The 20,715-nt window shown below is 42.9% G+C and overlaps 2 protein-coding genes across 2 annotated transcripts; one reads left to right on the top strand and one right to left on the bottom strand.

Moving 5' to 3' along the window:
• Positions 1-6,342: 6,342 nt before the first annotated feature.
• Positions 6,343-12,692, bottom strand: LOC120063482 (histone H2A.V). The gene is made up of 5 exons (XM_039013865.1): positions 12,564-12,692; positions 11,269-11,346; positions 10,958-11,071; positions 6,920-7,049; positions 6,343-6,731 (listed from the first exon to the last, which is right to left on the bottom strand). Exons 1-5 carry the CDS (start codon positions 12,564-12,566, stop codon positions 6,670-6,672), a joined length of 387 nt encoding a protein of 128 aa, XP_038869793.1. The 5' UTR covers positions 12,567-12,692; the 3' UTR covers positions 6,343-6,669.
• A 705-nt stretch (positions 12,693-13,397) lies between these two features.
• LOC120063481 (transcriptional activator protein Pur-beta-like) lies at positions 13,398-16,698 on the top strand. The gene has a single exon (XM_039013864.1). The coding sequence runs from the start codon at positions 13,424-13,426 to the stop codon at positions 14,354-14,356; it is 933 nt and encodes a 310-aa protein (XP_038869792.1). The 5' UTR covers positions 13,398-13,423; the 3' UTR covers positions 14,357-16,698.
• Positions 16,699-20,715: the final 4,017 nt, after the last annotated feature.

The raw sequence follows: 20,715 nt of genomic DNA, 5'->3' as shown, positions 1-20,715 counted from the left end.
CGCACATAAAAATACCTTCTGCGGATAAAAGGCTGTGCGTGATGACGTAGCGCACATAAAAATACCTTCTGCGGATAAAAGGCTGTGCGTGATGACGTAGCGCACATAAAAATACCTTCTGCGGATAAAAGGCTGTGCGTGATGACGTAGAGCACATCAAAATACCTTCTGCGGATAAAAGGCTGTGCGTGATGACGTAGCGCACATAAAAATACCTTCTGCGGATAACAGGCTGTGCGTGATGACGTAGCGCACATAAAAATACCTTCTGCGGATAAAAGGCTGTGCGTGATGACGTAGCGCACATAAAAATACCTTCTGCGGATAAAAGGCTGTGCGTGATGACGTAGCGCACATAAAAATACCTTCTGCGGATAAAAGGCTGTGCGTGATGACGTAGCGCACATAAAAATACCTTCTGCGGATAAAAGGCTGTGCGTGATGACGTAGCGCACATAAAAATACCTTCTGCGGATAAAAGGATGTGCGTGATGACGTAGAGCACATAAAAATACCTTCTGCGGATAAAAGGCTGTGCGTGATGACGTAGCGCACATAAAAATACCTTCTGCGGATAAAAGGATGTGCGTGATGACGTAGAGCACATAAAAATACCTTCTGCGGATAAAAGGCTGTGCGTGATGACGTAGCGCACATAAAAATACCTTCTGCGGATAAAAGGCTGTGCGTGATGACGTAGCGCACATAAAAATACCTTCTGCGGATAAAAGGCTGTGCGTGATGACGTAGCGCACATAAAAATACCTTCTGCGGATAAAAGGATGTGCGTGATGACGTAGAGCACATAAAAATACCTTCTGCGGATAAAAGGCTGTGCGTGATGACGTAGCGCACATAAAAATACCTTCTGCGGATAAAAGGCTGTGCGTGATGACGTAGCGCACATAAAAATACCTTCTGCGGTTAAAAGGCTGTGCGTGATGACGTAGCGCACATAAAAATACCTTCTGCGGATAAAAGGCTGTGCGTGATGACGTAGCGCACATAAAAATACCTTCTGCGGATAAAAGGCTGTGCGTGATGACGTAGCGCACATAAAAATACCTTCTGCGGATAAAAGGCTGTGCGTGATGACGTAGCGCACATAAAAATACCTTCTGCGGATAAAAGGCTGTGCGTGATGACGTAGCGCACATAAAAATACCTTCTGCGGATAAAAGGCTGTGCGTGATGACGTAGCGCACATAAAAATACCTTCTGCGGATAAAAGGCTGTGCGTGATGACGTAGAGCACATCAAAATACCTTCTGCGGATAAAAGGCTGTGCGTGATGACGTAGCGCACATAAAAATACCTTCTGCGGATAAAAGGCTGTGCGTGATGACGTAGCGCACATAAAAATACCTTCTGCGGATAAAAGGATGTGCGTGATGACGTAGCGCACATAAAAATACCTTCTGCGGATAAAAGGCTGTGCGTGATGACGTAGAGCACATAAAAATACCTTCTGCGGTTAAAAGGCTGTGCGTGATGACGTAGCGCACATAAAAATACCTTCTGCGGATAAAAGGCTGTGCGTGATGACGTAGCGCACATAAAAATACCTTCTGCGGATAAAAGGCTGTGCGTGATGACGTAGAGCACATAAAAATACCTTCTGCGGTTAAAAGGCTGTGCGTGATGACGTAGAGCACATAAAAATACCTTCTGCGGTTAAAAGGCTGTGCGTGATGACGTAGAGCACATAAAAATACCTTCTGCGGTTAAAAGGCTGTGCGTGATGACGTAGAGCACATAAAAATACCTTCTGCGGATAAAAGGCTGTGCGTGATGACGTAGAGCACATAAAAATACCTTTTGCGGTTAAATTCCCACGCACCCAATAAAAAATACAAAATACAATGTGTTTCCATCACATTTTCATTTCTACTGATGGTTTTCTCACCAAAAATATTTTGTTAAATAGCGAGTGTGTCCACTGTGGTATTGGCACGTGCGCTATCGCTAACAGCTCATAGCTACAGTTCAGGTAGGCCTATAGTCTACATGATGAGATTATTATGGACAAAATAATGAGATCATTTTTATTTGTCAAACTGCAGCCAAGCATCGATGATCATGTCACCAGAATAAAGGCATCCTGCATGCTAATGGTTTGCGTATATACACTGAACAAAAATATAACTAACGTGCAACAATTTCAAAAAAGAAGGAACCTGTCTTTCAAAGATAATTTGTAAAAATCCAAATAACTTCACAGATCTTCATTGTAAAGGGTTTAAACACTGTTTCCCATGCTTGTTCAATGAACTATAAACAATTAATGAACATGCACCTGTGGAACGGTCATTAAGACACTAACCAACAATGCAGTTGAAGAAATAGAATATTTACTAAATAAACTGAAGTAAAACATTTTTTTTTAAATTAAGTCACAGAAGAAAATCACATAACAATAACAAGGCTATGTACAGGGGGTACCGGTACCAAGTCAATGTGCGGGGGTACAGGTTAGGCGAGGTAATTTGTAAAGTGACTATGCATAGATAATAAACAGCGAGTAGCAGCAGGGGGGGGGGGGGGGGGTCAATGCAAATAGTTTGGGTGGCCATTTGATTAATTGTTCAGCAGTCTTATGGCTTGGGGGTAGAAGCTGTGAAGGAGCCTTTTGGTCCAAGACTTGGCGCTCCGGTACCGCTTTCCGTGTGGTAGCAAAGAGAACAATCTATTACTTGGGTGACTGGAGTCTGACAATTTTTTGGGACTTCCTCTGACACCGCCTGGTATAGAGGTCCTGAATGCCAGGAAGCTTGGCCCTGGTGATGTACAGAGCTGTACCCACTACCCTCTGTAGCGCCTTACAGTCAGATGCTGAGCAGTTGCCATACCAGGCGGTGAAGAGAGTAGAGGATGATGAGCAGTAGTAGGCCTAGGCCAATACAGAGTGATATACATTTGTACTTCAGTAAGATTTGCTTCTTAGCATTCATTGCCATGGCAATCAACTGTATCACAGAAATGGATCGTAAATCACAGAAAATAGATGTTATGGTGGCAGCTGCAGAGTACATTGGTGTAAGACGTCTTACTGCAGAAGAGTTACAAGGTGTGTTTAAAGAGTCACGTCCTCCCAGGTCACCGTTGGCCTGGTGTAGGATCAGTTAGGGTCAAAGAAGTAGAATGGTGATTTACATTTTTATGAAATAGTGGTATATAGGTGAAGGGTTAGTTGGTGGTATGTAATAGTGGTACATACTGTAGGTGAAGGGTTAGTTGGTGGTATGTAATAGTGGTACATACTGTAGGTGAAGGGTTAGTTGGTGGTATGTAATAGTGGTACATACTGTAGGTGAAGGGTTAGTTGGTGGTATGTAATAGTGGTATATACAGGTGTAAGGTTAGTTGGTGGTATGTAATAGTGGTATATAGGTGCAAGGTTAGTTGGTGGTATGTAATAGTGGTATATAGGTGCAAGGTTAGTTGGTGGTATGTAATAGTGGTATATAGGTGCAAGGTAAGTTGGTGGTATGTAATAGTGGTATATAGGTGCAAGGTTAGTTGGTGGTATGTAATAGTGGTATATAGGTGCAAGGTTAGTTGGTGGTATGTAATAGTGGTATATAGGTGCAAGGTAAGTTGGTGGTATGTAATAGTGGTATATAGGTGCAAGGTTAGTTGGTGGTATGTAATAGTGGTATATAGGTGCAAGGTTAGTTGGTGGTATGTAATAGTGGTATATAGGTGCAAGGTTAGTTGGTGGTATGTAATAGTGGTATATAGGTGTAAGGTTAGTTGGTGGTATGTAATAGTGGTATATACAGGTGTAAGGTTAGTTGGTGGTATGTAATAGTGGTATATAGGTGTAAGGTTAGTTGGTGGTATGTAATAGTGGTATATACAGGTGTAAGGTTAGTTGGTGGTATGTAATAGTGGTATATAGGTGCAAGGTTAGTTGGTGGTATGTAATAGTGGTATATAGGTGTAAGGTTAGTTGGTGGTATGTAATAGTGGTATATAGGTGCAAGGTAAGTTGGTGGTATGTAATAGTGGTATATAGGTGTAAGGTTAGTTGGTGGTATGTAATAGTGGTATATACAGGTGTAAGGTTAGTTGGTGGTATGTAATAGTGGTATATAGGTGCAAGGTTAGTTGGTGGTATGTAATAGTGGTATATAGGTGTAAGGTTAGTTGGTGGTATGTAATAGTGGTATATAGGTGCAAGGTAAGTTGGTGGTATGTAATAGTGGTATATACAGGTGTAAGGTTAGTTGGTGGTATGTAATAGTGGTATATACAGGTGTAAGGTTAGTTGGTGGTATGTAATAGTGGTATATACAGGTGTAAGGTTAGTTGGTGGTATGTAATAGTGGTATACAGGTGGAGGGATAGTTGGTGGTGCAGTTTATTCCTTTTCCCCGTTCCTTTTTTATTTTGATATTTAAAAAATGTAACGTTTGACCAGACACTACCGCACAGTAGGTGGCGGCATGCACAAACAAAATTTGTGAACGCCATGATACTAATGAAAAAGTGCATGTCAGAGCAGAAACTATACTATGAAGTTTCCAAAAACACAGCGGTCTCAATCATTGTGAAATTGAAATAATATGGAACTGCCTTAGAATCTGCCTAGAGCTGGCTGTCCGACCAAACTGAGCAACCGGCTAAGGGCAGGTGACCAAGAACCCAATGACCACTCTGACAGAACTACAGAGTTCCTTGGCTGAAGTGGAAAAACCTTCCAGAAAAACAGTCTCTACAGCACTTCACCAATCTGGGCTTTATGGGAGTGGCCACTCCTGAGAAAAAAGGATGACTGCACGCCTACAGTTAGCAAAAAGCCACATGCAAGACAGATCATAAGGCAAAAGATTTGATGATCTGATGACATATTTTTGTTACTCTTTGGCCTGAATGCAAAGTGCTGTCTGAAGAAAACAAAGCACCGCTCATCACCCATCTAAACACCATACCTACCGTGAAGCCTGGTAGCGGCAGCATTATGCCATGGGGATGCTTTTCAGAGGCAGAGACTGGTAAAGACAGAGGGAACAATGAATGGAGCCAAATCCTTGATGAGAACCTGCTCCAGTGCAGACTACCTTAGACTGGGCCGAAGATCAATGTTCTAATAGGACAATGACCCCAAGCATACAGCCAAAGCAACGTTGGAACGGTTTTAGAACAAGTATGTGAAAGTCCTCGAGTGGCCCAACCAAAGCCCAGACTTGAATCCCATTTCAAATCTGAGGAAAGACTTGGACGTTTTGGGAGCAGCGGTGAACAGCAGTCTATACTGAACAAAAATATAAACGCAACATGCAACAAATTTATAAGATTTTACTGAATTACAATTAAAATAAGGAAATCGGTCAATTGAAAAAAATTAATTAGGCCTTAATCTATGGATATCCCGACTGGGCAGGGGTGCAGCCATGGCTGTACCTGGGATGGCATAGGTCTACCAACTTGGCAGCCAGACTCAGCCAATCAGAATGACGGACTTTACAGAAATACTCCTCAGGCGATCCCGCATGTGGATATCCTGGGCTGGTGTGGTTACATGTGGTCTGCGGCCGGTTGGACGTACTGACAAATTCTTTTAAACGACATCGGAGGCAGCTTATGGTAGAAAAAATTCAATTCAATTCTCCGCCAACAGCTCTGGTGGACATTCCTGCAGTCAGCATGCCAATTGCGCGCTCCCTCTCAACTTGAGATCTGTGGCATTGTGACAAAATGGCACACTTTAAAGTGGCCTTTTGTCCCCAGCACAAGGTGCACCAGTGTAATGATCACGCTGTTTAACCAGCTTCTTGATATGCCACACACGTCGTGTGACTGGATTATTTTTGACGAAGGAGAAACGCTCACTTGAGATGTTAACAAATTTGCACACAAAATGTGAGAATAATAAGCTGTGTGAAAATTGGACATTTCTGGGATTTTTTATTTCAGCTCATGAAACATGGTACCAACACTTTACATGTTGTATATATTTCTGGTCAGTATAATTTAAGAGCGTTGGGGGGGGGGGGGGGGGTCCAGATGTGCAAATTTGACAGACATTCCCGACGACTGAATGCTGTAATAACTACCAAAGGCGCTTCTGCAAAGTATTGATTTCAGTAAATGAGATCCATTTCATTTTCAGTGTTGCTAAAACTTAAAATAACATGTTTTCATTTTGTAGCTATGAGGTATTTGCATGTTGAGAAATATTTAAACCATTCTGAAATCAGGCTGATAAAAAAAAGTGGAGTAAGTCAAGGGGTTGAATACTTCAAAGGCACTGTGCATGACAAATATTTTCTCTTATAAACCAATATGGTACAGACGGAAAGTAACGATGAAAATTTGTTAATAACCACAAACGACAGCTTTGTTTTTATAAAAAAATGGGTTTTAACAATTCCATTTTTCAGTACAAAACATTTGAAGCCCTGCCAATCAAACAAGTCAACTGAAAAAAGTATGATTTCCCCTGTCCAAAAATAACATACATATTTTATCCTTCTCTAATTATGGGAAATATTACACTAACGGAAAAAAAACTACCAATCACTCATCGTTAGCTAATAGTAATATAAAAAGGATCAATGTGAAGTCCTGTTGGTCAGGTTAGAGTCCGAACACACGTCGTCGAACAGAGTCCAGTCCGAACACACGCCTCCACAGTTCCGATCAACAAAATGGCGTCTGTCTACTCTATGCAGTCTTCTGCTGGCCCTTCTTCCCGATAAGGGACTTGTGGATGTGGGGGATCACACCTGGAAACAGAAGCACCAGTGGTTAGATAGGAACACAAGTGAGAGTATGTTAAAGATAAATGGAGAAGGGATGTTGTTCATGCATGTACATCAAGTGTTGATTCAAATAAATACAGGCAAATATGCGTGAGTTGTGTTGGGGCTCGCGCATGCAAGTAATTTAATAACAGTGTTCTTTCTGAACCCACCGCCTCCAGCTATGGTGGCCTTGATGAGGGAGTCCAACTCCTCGTCTCCACGGATAGCGAGCTGCAAGTGGCGGGGAGTGATACGCTTCACCTTCAGATCTTTAGAGGCGTTACCCGCCAACTCTAGTACCTGGAAACAAGTCAGCCAATCAGGATACGATAATGTATATAACTCCACTCGAAACAAAAACATGTATCTGTGATCAACTGAAATCGAGAGCTTGGGAGCTATAATCTGCATTTGTCAAAATTGTATTATTGACAGCTTTGTTTTGTTCAATGTTCTCTACCTACAAAGTACTCCAAATACACTGCATGACACCTGCTCATCGAACATCTCATTCCAAAATCTTGGTCATTAATATGGAATTGGTCCCCCCTTTGTTGCTATAACAGCCTCCACTCTTCTGGGAAGGCTTTCCACTAGATGATGAACATTGCTGTGGGGACTTGCTGCCATTCAGCCACAAGAGCATTAGTGAGGTCAGGCACTGATGTTAGGCCTGGCTGGCAGTCGGTGTTCCAATTCCTCCGAAATGTGTTAGATGGGGTTGAGGTCAGGGCTCTGTGCAGGCCAGTCAAGTTCTTCCACACCGATCTCAACAAAACATTTCAGCACAGACCTCGCTTTGTACACAGGGGCATTGTAATGCTGAAACAGGAAAAGGCCCTCCACAAACTGTTGCCAAAGTTGGAAGCACAGAATCGTCTAGAATGTAATTGTATGCTGTAGTGTTCAGATTTGCCTCCACAGGAACTAAGAGGTCAAGCACGAACCAGAAGAAAGAAAAAGACCCAGATCATTATTCCTCCACCAAACCCCGAGTTGTCCCGTCGGAGAAGCGTGATTCAGCACTCCGGAGAGCGTGTTTCTACTGCCCCAGAGTCCAATGCCGGCGGGCTTTACACCAGTTATGCCAACATTGCTTCAAGGCAATTAGGAACTCTGGTGAGTGATACAGAGGACAGATGATTTTTACGTGCTACGCGCTTCAGCACTTGGTGGTCCTGTTCAGTGAATTGTGGCCTACCACTTCGTGGCTGAGCAGTTTTTTCTCCTAGACGTTTCCACTTCACAACACTTAGTTGTCCGGGGCAGCTCTAGCAGGGCAGAAATTTGAACTGACTTGTTGCTAAGGTGGCATCCTATGACCGTGCCACATTGAAAGTCACTGAGCTCTTCAGTAAGACCATTCTACTGCCAATGTTTGTCTATGGAGATCGCATGGCTGTGTGCTTGATTTTATACACCGTCAGCCATAGCCAAATCCAGAAATTTGAAGGGGTGTCCAAACAGTAGCAGTCAAAAGTTCAGATACTAAAAATAAAGAAACCCTTGAATGAGTAGGTATGTTCTACATCAGAACTATGAAATATAACATATGGAATCACATAGTAACCAAAAATTTAAAAATAGAGTTAAACTCGAAATACATTTTATATTCTTCAAAGTAGCCACCCTTTGCCCCGATGACAGCTTTGCACACACTTAGCATTCTATCGACCAGCTTCATGGGGTAGTCACCTGGAAAGCATTTCAATGAACAGGTGTGCCTTGTTGAAAGTTAAGAGGGAAAGAAATTTCACAAATTAATGCATTTGAGCCAATCAGTTGTGTTGTGACAAGGTAGCGGGGTATACAGAAGATAGGGCTATTTGGTAAAAGACCAAGTCCATATTATGGCAAAAACAGCCCAAATAAGCAAAGAGAAATGACAGCTTCCACCAATAATAAGAGACTTCCTTGGGCCAAGAAACACAGGCAATGGACATTAGACCAGTGGTAATCTGTCCTTTGGTCTGATGAGTCCGAAAGTGATTTTTGGTTCCAACCGCCGTATCTTTGTGAGAATCAGAGTAGGTTAATGGACTCACAGATTGTGTGGTTTCCACCATGAAGCATTGAGGTGGTGGTATAAGGGCTATTTGACCAAGGAGAGTGATGGAGTGCTGTATCTGATGACCTGGCCTCCACAATCACCCAACCTCAACCCAATTCAGTTCCAAGACTGTTGGAAAAGCATTCCTCATGAAGCTGGTTGAGCGAATGCCAAGAGTGTACAACTAGCTTTTTTGGGGGGTGGGGTTTACTAAATGATTTCATTGTTTGTCTTCACTATTATTCTACAATGTAGAAAATAGCAACATTTTTATAAAAACCCTTGAATGAGTAGGTGTGTATATATATATATATATATATATATATACACACACACGCCTTCAGAAACTATTCAGACCCCTTGACTAAACACATTGTTAGCCTTATTCTAAAATGGATTAAATACAAATACTCAGCAATATACACACAAAACCCCATAATGACAAAGCGAACAGGTTTTGGAATTTCAGCAAATGTATTAAAATAAACAGAAATTCCTTATTTACATAAGTATTCAGCCCCTTTATGAAACTCAAAATTGAGCTCAGGTGCATCCTGCTTCCATTGATCATCCTTGAGATGTTTCTACAACTTGATTAGAGTCCACCTGTAGTAAATTAATTGGAAACGATTTGGAAAGGCACACATCTATCTATTTAAAAAGATCCCACAGTTGACAGTGCATGTCAGAGCAAGAACCAAGCCATGAGGTCAAAGGAATTGTCCGTAGAGCTCCGAGACAAGATTGTGTCTAAGCACAGACCTGGGGAAGGGTACCAAAAAATGTGAAGCATTGAAGGTCCCCAAGAACAGTGGCATCCATTTTTTTTAAATGGAAAAAGTTTGGAACCACTAAGGGTCTAGAGCTGGCCATATGTCCAAACTGAACAATCGGGGGAAAAGGGCCAGGGAGGTGACCAAGAACCCGATGGTCACTGACAGAGCTCCTCTGCGGAGATGGGAGAAACTTCCAGAAGGACAACCATCTCTGCAGCACTCCACCAATTAGGCCTTTATGGTAGAGTGGCCAGACCAAACTCACCAAGTATATTTATTTAACTAGGTAAGTCAGTTAAGAACAAAATCTTATTTACAATTACGAGCAAATTGTGCGCAGGGGCCGGGGTAGGCCGTTTGTGATACAGCCTGGAATCGAACCAGTCTTTAGTGACGCCTCTAGCACCGAGATGCAGTGCCTTAAAGACTGCTGCGCCACTCAGGAGCCCTCATTAAAAAGTCACAACAGCCCGCTTGGAGTTTGCCAAAAGGCACCTAAAGGCTCTCAGACCATGAGAAACAAGATTCTCTGGTCTGATGAAACCAAGATTGAACTCTTTGGCCTGAATGCCAAGTGTCACATCTGGAGGAAACCTTGCACCATCCCTACAGTGAAGCGTGGTGGTGACAGCATCATGCTGCGGGGATGTTACGCAGCAGCAGGGACTGGCAGACTAGTCAGGGTTGAGGGAAAGATGAACGGAGCAAAGTACAGAAAGATCCTTGATGAAAACCTGCTCCAGAGCGCTCAGGACCTACGGCTAGGGCGAAGGTTCACCTTCCAACAGGACAATGACCCTAAGCAAGCATACAGCCAAGACAACGCAGGAGTGGCTTTGGGACAAGTCGCTGAATGTCCTTGAGTGGCCCAGCCAGAGCCAATCTTGAACCTGATCGAACATCTCTAGAGACATGAAAATAGCTGTGCAGCAATGCTCCCCATCCAACCTGACAGAGCTTGAGAGGATCTGCAGAGTAAAATGAGAGAAACTCCCCCAAATACAGGTGTGCCAAGCTTGTAGCATCATACCTAATTAGACTCAATGCTGTAATTGCTGCCAAAGCTGCTTCAACAAAATACTGAGTAAAGGGTCTGAATACTTACGTAAATGTGATATTTCACCTATTATTTTTTTTAAATATACATTTGCAGAAACGTAAACTTTTTTTTAAGTTGGGGGGGGGGGCAATTTTAGAATAAGGCAAAAAAAATAACAAAATGGGGAAACAGTCAAGGGGTCTGAATACTTTCCAAAGGCACTGAATGTGTACCAAGTCATGTTGCTAAATTCAAAAGAAAACAAGATTTTTTACAAATATATATTGTTTTATCCCTGATACCATTCAAACCAATGACAGTTCGGAACTTGTTTGTGTCTCACCTCAGCGGTGAGATACTCAAGGATGGCAGCACTATATACAGCCGCTGTGGCTCCTACACGCCCGTGGCTGGTAGTACGGGTCTTTAAGTGCCTGTGGATACGCCCCACTGGGAACTGGCAGGAACAAAACAGATGTGAGGTTAGGCGACAATGGGATGAATGGCTTCTAGCAAATGGAGTACACATGAACATTGAAACTTTACTGTAAATGCTGGAAACACGCAGAAAGCGTTGCTACTCTTGCTTTGAAAATAATGAATGGCATGCAAGGTGAACTGCATCAGGATCTCTGTAGAGGTATTCAATCTTACCTGCAGTCCAGCTCTCTGGGAGCGTGACACAGCTTTCGCCTTGGCCTTACCACTGTCTTTTCCTGCCTTACCGCCAGCCTGGAATATAGGGAGCAAAACACCGAATATTATAAAAAGAATAAGTAAAATGGGACTTGAGTAAAAGAGAAATAATGTAATTTGCATGCGAGCACTGTTTCCCAAAATGTCTTTAAATAACACCTGCTAAAACTCCTGAAATACCGCGCTGGTCACAAACCAACACTTGCTAGCAGTTACAGTAAAACGCAAGTGCTCTCATACACACGATGTTTTGCTAGTCTCAGGTACTTATTTTACTAATTGAATCTATCAAATAGGAAACTTAATGTTTCTCTCACCTTTATTTTAATTGTGGATTACATTGAAATGCATCCCCTATAATAAATGTGCTCCATAAATAAAAGTAATATTTTATTATTGTACAGAAACGTGTTGACAATTTTGGGTCATAACGCACCAATGGCTGTCACTCAAAATAAAGACAACACTTCAGATTGATTAACAGGTCCATATTAAAATAGCTATTTATGAGGATTGTTAGCTAGCATTCCAGCTGAATCACCCTGTTCTTGTGGGCATACGGTTTCCCGCCAGTTACTAACCAGCAGCTGGAATCAAAACGTTGCTATGAAAAGGCACTGAAGCATGCTTTAGCACAGTTGAGGTGGTAACTAGGTGCGTGGCTAACACACATTTTTACCAACATTCACACTATTGTAATAAAGTAGTCATGTCGAGGGATTGATAAACCCAATGCATTTGCCACTTCCTGAAATTGATCAAACCTAAAAGAAAGAATTAGTAGCGAGACAACTTCCGACAGATGGCAATATTAACATTTGATTTTGTAGATAACAGCAGCCGCGGGACAACCCGACCGTACTTGAAAACAAATTGTCAGCTAGCTAACGTTAGGGTATCTAGCTAGCTAAATTAGCTAACGTTGGTAGCCTAATAGCCGTTCAACCAAATAATATGAACGCAAAAATAGCCAAAGTAAGATATATTTCTAACATGAATTAACAATACCAGCAATTACCGAACAAATAAAGCTAAAAGTTTCACAAGTATGTTAAAAAGTAACCTGAATATCTCTAAGTAAATATCGGTTAGTAATGCAAACTTGTTAGCTTACTGTAGCTGGCTAACGCTAGCTTGGCATTTATTTTTAGGTAATTTGAAGCAGCAGTAGCCGGTAATGCAATTACAACAAATGATATACAAAGCAGTCGTTATTAAAAGGATCACTACAAAGAATAACCACATAACGTTACCATTTCAGCGTATTGTTATTTGGTTGTGGAACTGAGGAGCTCGGAAACAATTTCTGTTGAAGACGAAGAGAAACAATAAAGCCCTTCAGGCTCGTAAAAGCTATGCCCGGGACTCCTCGCGAGTGGACATTGACCAATGGGAATTCGTGTTGTTTCTTTGAATCTTTTTTCTGCCCAATCACAACGCTGCTTGTACACATTTTACCCATCCCCCACCGCAACTTCGGCATGTCCTTTGCGCACGAGACCAAGTAGGCTGGACTGCTGAGCTAGATATTGCCACTCAAAATGTACTTGTATTGATTCTCAATATTATTCACGTGATTGACTAATAAAATGCTGAAATATATTACGTGCATGCGCACATCTGGATATTACATATTCAGAAATACTCAAAGCACTCGTCTTTGATAATGATTGATGCAGTTGCAAACTGATTGGATGTCCTAAAATATTTATTTTCATCACAATTGGTCTACAAAATCAATGGGTAACTAATTAGCTAGTGCACAATGAATTTAAAATACTCAGCAGTATTTTACTAGTTTGCCTGAGTATCTATTCGTTTCAAGTCATTTTAAGACGACGAGGTTTTCAATGCATTAGAAAAGTAAACCGATTACGATAAATAATCGGGGGAAATCGTTGATTTCATCGAATTAGGAGAGCACCATTTATTGACTGACAAGAGGAATCTACCAGTAGAAAATCAACAGTTTGCGGTCTGCTGTTGTAATTGGCAGGCGATTGGCCTATCAGAACGCAGTATTGAACGGTATGTTACTCTGCGAATTGGTTAAGCACGCGGGGGGCGGGGAGCAGAACCTAGGAAGGAGAGAATCTGGCTGCTGGTGGCGAAGATGGCCGACGGGGACAGTGGGAGTGAGCGCGGTGGCAGCAGTGGTGGCGTAGGGGGTGGAGGCGGCGGGTTTCAGCACTACCAGCGGGACCAGGAGACCCAGGAGCTGGCCTCAAAGCGACTGGACATCCAGAACAAACGCTTCTACCTGGATGTAAAGCAGAATGCGAAGGGCAGGTTCATCAAAATCGCCGAGGTCGGCGCCGGGGGCTCGAAAAGTCGTCTGACCCTTTCCATGTCAGTTGCCGCCGAGTTCCGTGACTACCTGGGGGATTTTATAGAGCACTACGCCCAACTTGGGCCTAGTAGCCCTGAGCAGATCGCTCAGTCATCCGGCGGGGATGACAGTGGGCCTAGGCGGGCCTTGAAAAGTGAGTTCCTGGTTCGAGAGAACCGAAAATACTACCTCGATCTGAAAGAGAACCAGCGGGGGAGGTTCCTCCGCATCAGGCAGACCCTCAACCGAGGCCCTGGGTTCGGAGTAGGAAGTGGCGGAGTCCCTGGTGGCATGCAGTCCGGACAAACCATCGCCCTCCCGGCCCAAGGGTTAATAGAGTTCCGTGACGCCCTAGCCAAACATATAGACGACTACGGAGGAGATGACGAGGAACTCGCCGGTGGCGGAGGAGCAGGGGGCTACAGCGAGCTTCCGGAGGGCACCTCTATCATGGTGGACTCCAAACGGTTCTTCTTCGACGTCGGGTCCAACAAATACGGAGTTTTCATGAGGGTGAGCGAAGTCAAACCCAGCTATAGAAACTCTATCACTATCCCGTTCAAAGCGTGGGGCAAGTTTGGAGGCGCATTCTCCCGTTATGCCGACGAGATGAAAGAGATACAGGAGAGACCGAAGGATAAAATGTTTGAAAGGAGACCAGGAGGAGGAGTTGCAGGAGGAGAAGAGTCGGAGGGAGACGAGGTGGACGACGACTGATCAAGCCGGCTGTGCAATCTGATCAAGCTGTCTGACAACGTGACGCAAAGCTTGAATAGAAGACCTATTTTGTGCATGACGTATGAATCGAACCTAAATGCTAAAAAAAAAAAACAGTGGAGTACAAAAAGTATATTTGACCTGGAAATACTGTCTATATAAGATAAATGCGTTATAAAGGTTAGGTCCATGTTTTTTTAAATTAAGTTTTATTTAATCAGAGGAGCCCAATTTGCGACCAGGGTCTCATTTTCAATGGTGCCCCGAGGACATAAAATAATAGATAAAACTACAAGATGAAGAAAAAAAAAAAGATACAATAACATATACATAACATTTAAAAGATCACAGTCATAAACAAATTGTTAAAGTCAATCAATCAAAAACAATTGCACACCTCAGTGAACTCATTTATCATCAGGGTTTTAAACTGCCCTGGTGGTACCAGGTCATTTGTGCTAGCTATTAATAGTTGGATCATATGAGATTTTCCTTTGATTAAAAAAAAATAAAGATTGTCCATGTAAAAAGTAACCCCACTCATGTTGTTAGCCCAGCAAATCCAGTCTCACAATGTTTCAGAACGTGACATTAGGCCACTGGTCTCTTTTACCGGTAGAATATCTATTTTTAACTCTAAACAACTTGGACCAGAACTATGTGCTGTATATAATAACCAAAAAAAAAGTGAAAATGTGGTGTTTCTGAGCAAAGAGATGTGAAACTCAGCTTATCTAATACATTGCTGTGTGTTCTGTCTTAAGTGGTTTTTACAGTCAGAGAACAACTGTATTGTTTTGGAATAAGCTGAATCATTGTTCTAAGTAGGACACAGAATTGGGTATAGACAGAACAGAGAAAAAATTGCCTGGTCTCAGATCTGTTTGTTCAGTCTTACCAACCACCAGACCAGCATCAGTGACACACAGGCCCTAGTAACAGGGAAAAAAGGAAACAGACCCATTGGTTGGTTGGGTAGTCGTCGTGACCACACGTGGCTGCATGCAGTGCGTCATGAATTGAAAAGCAGGGGATTCCCTCACCCTCATTTAGACTAATGCTGCTCAGCTCCCATAGTAGATGGTTGTCATACTGGTTCTATGATCTTTCCATACAGTCTATGGTTCTGTCTTTTGGCCTGTGTGCCTGTAGGGATGAACATGATCTATCTATGGACATTTTACTAGGACGAGACCTGTGTCTGCCCTGTATTGTCAACCACAAGGATGGGAGTCTTGAATGTCAAATCCAGCAACCTGTTAGATCTAGGTGACTCCGAATGAAGATTGCTTAAGCTAGGATGACTGGCACTGGTCTTTGTTTCTAGGGGTGGTTTCCCGGACACAGATTGAACCTAGTCCTGGACTGAAAACTATGCTCAATGCAGAATCTCCATTGAAATAGATTTTTAGTCCAAGACTAGGCTTAATTCCTGTCTTAAATTATTTTTCAAAATAAATATATAGAAATATGTCTATTAGATGATATGTAAAATGTATTGAGTATTGCTGCCTAAACTGAACTGGTATAAGCTATTTAAAACACTAAAGCTTGGATGCAATCATCCGGGGAGATTTCTAACGTTTTATTTTATTCCCTGAATGAAAAATGAAGAGCATAGAAAACGATATGGAAGTGATAACATTAACAAACACATACTTTTTTTTTTTTTTTTTTTTAATTGTACACAATACACTTAGATCCAGTCCCATTCAAGTAGTCTGTCTCAAATCTGTCCTCTCACTTCCTGTCCATCGGACAGAAAGAATATCCATCAAGCCCCTTTGCCCCCCTTCTCTCAATCCATCACTTTTACATTTTCTCTCAAGTTGGTTCTCTTTCAGTTGACAATAAGACATGACTGAATACCATCCAGGCTTCTTATTTCAGTGGTTGGTCTATACTTTTTATTTATCATGCCTGCTCTTTTATTTAGCATTTTTCTGATTGCTGTATGTTGGTATTTATAAAACATTTTTTGACAACAATCAAAGGATCAAAAGTTTAATTCTGGTCAACATACATACAAAAAGTAATGGCATTTTTAACCTTATTCAGATTTCACATTCACATTTCCCTCTGTGTGTGTGTAAACCTTCTCCTATTGGCTTTACTTTTACCCTTCAGCATAGCATGACAGAATGTGTCATACAAACAACATCTGGGAGCAATAGTTTTTTTTCTACTGATATAAAAAAAAATATTATATATACACATGAGTTTTAACTACAACCTTATTCCTGTATTGTGTTACATGAAATGGCAGCTGTTTACCTCGTGAGTTCTGCTGTAATATTCTACCAAGTTCCTTTCAACGGTAAATAAAAAAGTTCTTTGCTGAGGAGGATGAGTGTTTGTCTTCTTTTCTCCATCCAACAAATCAGATTCCACAGTCATGGACTCGTTGTGGGCAAAGACTATGTCGGTTCTTTAATATAAGTAATATGACAGATTTACTATGGTAAGAAAATGACGTTAGGGAGGTCTTATTCAGCAACAGATGAAGGAATCTCACAGAACAGAATTCAAGTGATGAAACTAGGGACTCGGGAGGAACAACCCATTCAACCTTACAGGGTACACTCACATTATATGAATGTGTTTCAAGGGTGTAGATAAGATTGACAATATTACCACAATATGATCATTCATCCCTGTCCAGAAACAACACTGGGTACTTTAATTAGATCTAAAAGAATTGGGATAGGTGTAAACAGCGTGGTTGTAGACCCATCTTGCCTTCTGATAGGTGGAATATTCAACACTACTTATACCTGTTCCTGGCAGACCTATAGTGGCTAGGCCCTAGTCTAAGGGGTAGGATCTAAAGGCTGTTTGTGAACCAGGCCCCAGAGAGGGACACCATCAGTGGCGACCTGTCATTCAGGGCAGGTGGGGATGAGACCCACATTTTTTTGGGGGGGGGGGGGGTTGCCTGTTTTCATGTTATTTTGGCATTAATACGTGTCACATATCAGTTTGCAAACAATGTAAAAAATAAATAATAATCATCGAGTTAATAAAGCCGCATACAAACATGGTCTCTTTTTTGCTCCAAAATGCAGTTGTTTCAGCCTAGCTCAGTGCTTTCTGTGGTGGTGGGGCACGGAACATAGGGGTTGGCAATGTTCTTTAGTTGCGCCGTGATTGGCTCAGTGTCCTGTCACTCATGGGGACACTACTTCACCGCCAAATCTAAGGGTAGAGTTAGAAAATTCAAGTCCCTTGGGTACCCCCATAGATTTACATTAGAAATGCCCATCCAAGAAGGCTCAAGATCATTTGCCACAGATAAAATCACATATCTACAGTTGCATTGATTGGACTGATCATGTTAACATCATACTTGCAAAATCTTAGCTAGCAGTCATCATCATGAATGAAGTTCGACAATCTACTTGCAAAATCCTTTTTAATCCTTGTCATTGTAGACAAAACGTATCGGTGCTCATCGGCCATTGGACATAAACATTACACAACAAGTTGAGTGTTTCGGAAGGAATCAATGGCTAACTGCAAGAATTGCAAAGAAATCACTAGCCTGCTATTCAGTGGAGTGGGTGTGGTCCCAAGTCTGGGTTTAAGGGTCTCTTTTCCTAGCTTAAAATGATAAACATTCAACATTGCCATGCTGTCAATCCAGCATGATTTCTGCCGCGCTCAACAAAAACTTAACTCGAAACTGGGAAATCTGACTTCAGTGAGTTCAAGACAACTGGGAAATCGGGAAAAAACAAACTCCGACTGGGAAAATAAGTTTTGAACGGTCATCCACCTCGGAATTGTTTGTCGGGAACTCGGGCATCTTTCTAGAGCTACGACCTGAAGATCACTGACATCATCATGATTCAAACTTGTTTTTTTCCAAGTTCTCAGTTGTCTTGAAAACACCATATATCCAGAGAATGCCAGACTTTGATGACAAAGTTTGATGACAAAATTTGTCCACAATGGACCGCCGTGCCACCTTCCTGTTCAAGTGAGCACAGCACAACAAAGTGAGTTAAAAAATGTAATTGTCTGCTTATATTCCCCCTTTATTGCAAAGCGATTACTCACCATGAGCTGGAAGAAGCTTTTTCCCTTAATGAGTCCGATGTGAAGGATATACTGCTTTCCCAGAAACAGGCCCAAATCCCCGTCATTTGCGTGAAGAGAAGACGGAGAAAAAGGGGGCGGAGGTTGGGCTGCCTTCTGAGAATTCGTAGGCGAGTGAGTAAACCCCCACTGCCATCCGTCCTATTGGCCAACGTGCACTCATAGGAAAATAAAATCGATGACCTAGTAGCAAGATTAAACTACCAACGGGACATTAAAAACGGTTATATCTTATGTTTCACTGAGTCGTGGCTGAACGACGACATGAAGAACATAGAGCTGGGGGTTTTTACACTGTATCTGCAGGATAGAACAGCAGCCTCTGGTAAGACAAGGGGTGGCAGTCTATGTATATTTGTAAACAACAGCTGGTGCACAATATCTAAGGATGTCTCAAGGTTTTGCTCGCCTGAGGTAGAGTATCTCATGATAAGCTGTAGACCACACTATCTACCTAGATAGTTTTCATCTCTATTTTTCGTAGCAGTCTACATACCACCACAGACCGATGCTGGCACTAAGACCGCACTCAATGAGCTGTATACCGCCATAAGCAAACAGGAAAACGTTCATCCAGAGGTGACGGTCCTAGTGTTAGGGGACTTTAATGCAGAGAAACTTAAATCCGTCTTACCAAATCTCTACCAGAATGTTAAATGTGCAACCAGAGGAGAAAAAAACTCTAGACCACCTTTACTCCACACACAGAGATGAGTACAAAGCTCTCCCTCGCCCTCCATTTGGCAAATCTGACCATAATTCTATCCTCCTGATTCCGATTTACAAGCAAAAATTAAAGCAGGTCAGATGAAGCAGATGCTAAGCTACAGGACTGTTTTGCTAGCACAGACTAGAATATGTTTCCGGGATTCTTCCGATGCAACTGGATCCTGGACTTCCTGACGGGCCCCTCAGGGGTGCGTACTCAGTCCCCTCCTGTACTCCCTGTTCACTCATGATTGCACGGCCAGGCACGACTCCAACACCATCATTAAGTTAACCTATGACTGGCCTCCCGAGTGGTACAGTGGTCTAAGGCACTGCATCACAGTGCTAGCTGTGCCACTAGAGATTCTGGGTTCAAGTCCAGCCTTGGTCGCAGCTGGCCGTGACCGGGAGACCCCTGGGGCGGTGCACAATTGGCCCAGAGTCGTTAGGGTAGGGTTTGGCCGGCAGGGATGTCATTTTTCCATTGCGCACTAGCAACTCCTGTGGTTGGCCGGGCGAAATGCACCCTGACACGGTCGCCAGATGTACAGTGTTTCCTCCTACATATTGTTGCCGCTGGCTTACGGGTTAAGTGGGCATTGTGTCAAGAAGCAGTACAGCTTGGTTGGGATGTGTTTTGGAGGACCTTCGCCCTTCCCGAGTCCGTATGGGAGTTGCAGCGATGAGACAAGACTGTAACTACCAATTGGATACCACAAAATTGGGGAGAAGAAAATACAAATAATAATAATAATAATGTAATGAAACAGGCAGGGAGCAGGTCTCAAACCCTCGACCTTCTAGCCCAAGGTCCGGCACGCTATCGACTGTGCCGCAAAAGCATGCTCGTGCAGCAGAGTCGATTTCCACGCTTATAAACCCAGGGTCGTTACACTACTCCCTCCTTTCAAAGAGCGCGTCCTCACGCTAGCTTGCGACTCTACGTCTTACAGGAACGCGCTCACCGGCCAAGCACACGCACTGTCGTGGATGCAAGGTCCGATCACTTCTGACACCAATGTAATGAAACAGCAGGGAGCAGGTCTCGAACCCTCGACCTTCTAGCCCGAAGTCCGGCGCGCTATCGACTGTGCCGCAAAAGCATGCTCGTGCGGCAGAGTCGATTTCCGCAATTATAAACCCAGGGTCGTTACACTAAGTTTGCTGATGACACAACAGTTGTAGGCCTGATCACCGACAACGACGAGACCAGGATAACAACCTCTTCCTCAACGTGATCAAGACAAAGGAGATGATTGTGGACTACAGGAAAAGGAGGACCGAGCGCGCCCCCATTCTCATCGACAGGGCTGTAGTGGAGTAAGTTGAGAGCTTCAAGTTCCTTGGTGTCCACATCACCATCAAACTAATAAGCACACCAAGACAGTCGTGAAGAGGGCAGGACAAAACCTATTCCCCCTCAGGAGACTGAAAAGATTTGGCATGGGTCCTCAGATCCTCAAAAGGTTCTACAGCTGCACCATCGAGAGGATCCTGACTGGTTGCATCACTGCCTGGTATGGCAACTGCTCGGCCTCCGACCGCAAGGCACC

Source organism: Salvelinus namaycush, chromosome 18 (genome assembly GCF_016432855.1).
Source record: "Salvelinus namaycush isolate Seneca chromosome 18, SaNama_1.0, whole genome shotgun sequence".
Lineage (NCBI taxonomy): Eukaryota > Metazoa > Chordata > Actinopteri > Salmoniformes > Salmonidae > Salvelinus > Salvelinus namaycush.
This window is presented reverse-complemented; position numbering and strand designations above follow the sequence as displayed.

Excerpts from the sequence above, each read along its gene's own strand:
- LOC120063482 (XM_039013865.1), bottom strand. Across the intron at positions 11,072-11,268 it reads CCCAGAGAGCTGGACTGCAG|TTCCCAGTGGGGCGTATCCA; the intron begins GTAAGATTGAAT and ends TGTTCCTGCCAG. Across the intron at positions 7,050-10,957 it reads TTGAGTATCTCACCGCTGAG|GTACTAGAGTTGGCGGGTAA; the intron begins GTGAGACACAAA and ends ACTTGTTTCCAG.
- LOC120063481 (XM_039013864.1), top strand. The coding sequence starts at position 13,424 with ATGGCCGACGGGGACAGTGGGAGTGAGCGCGGTGGCAGCAGTGGTGGC.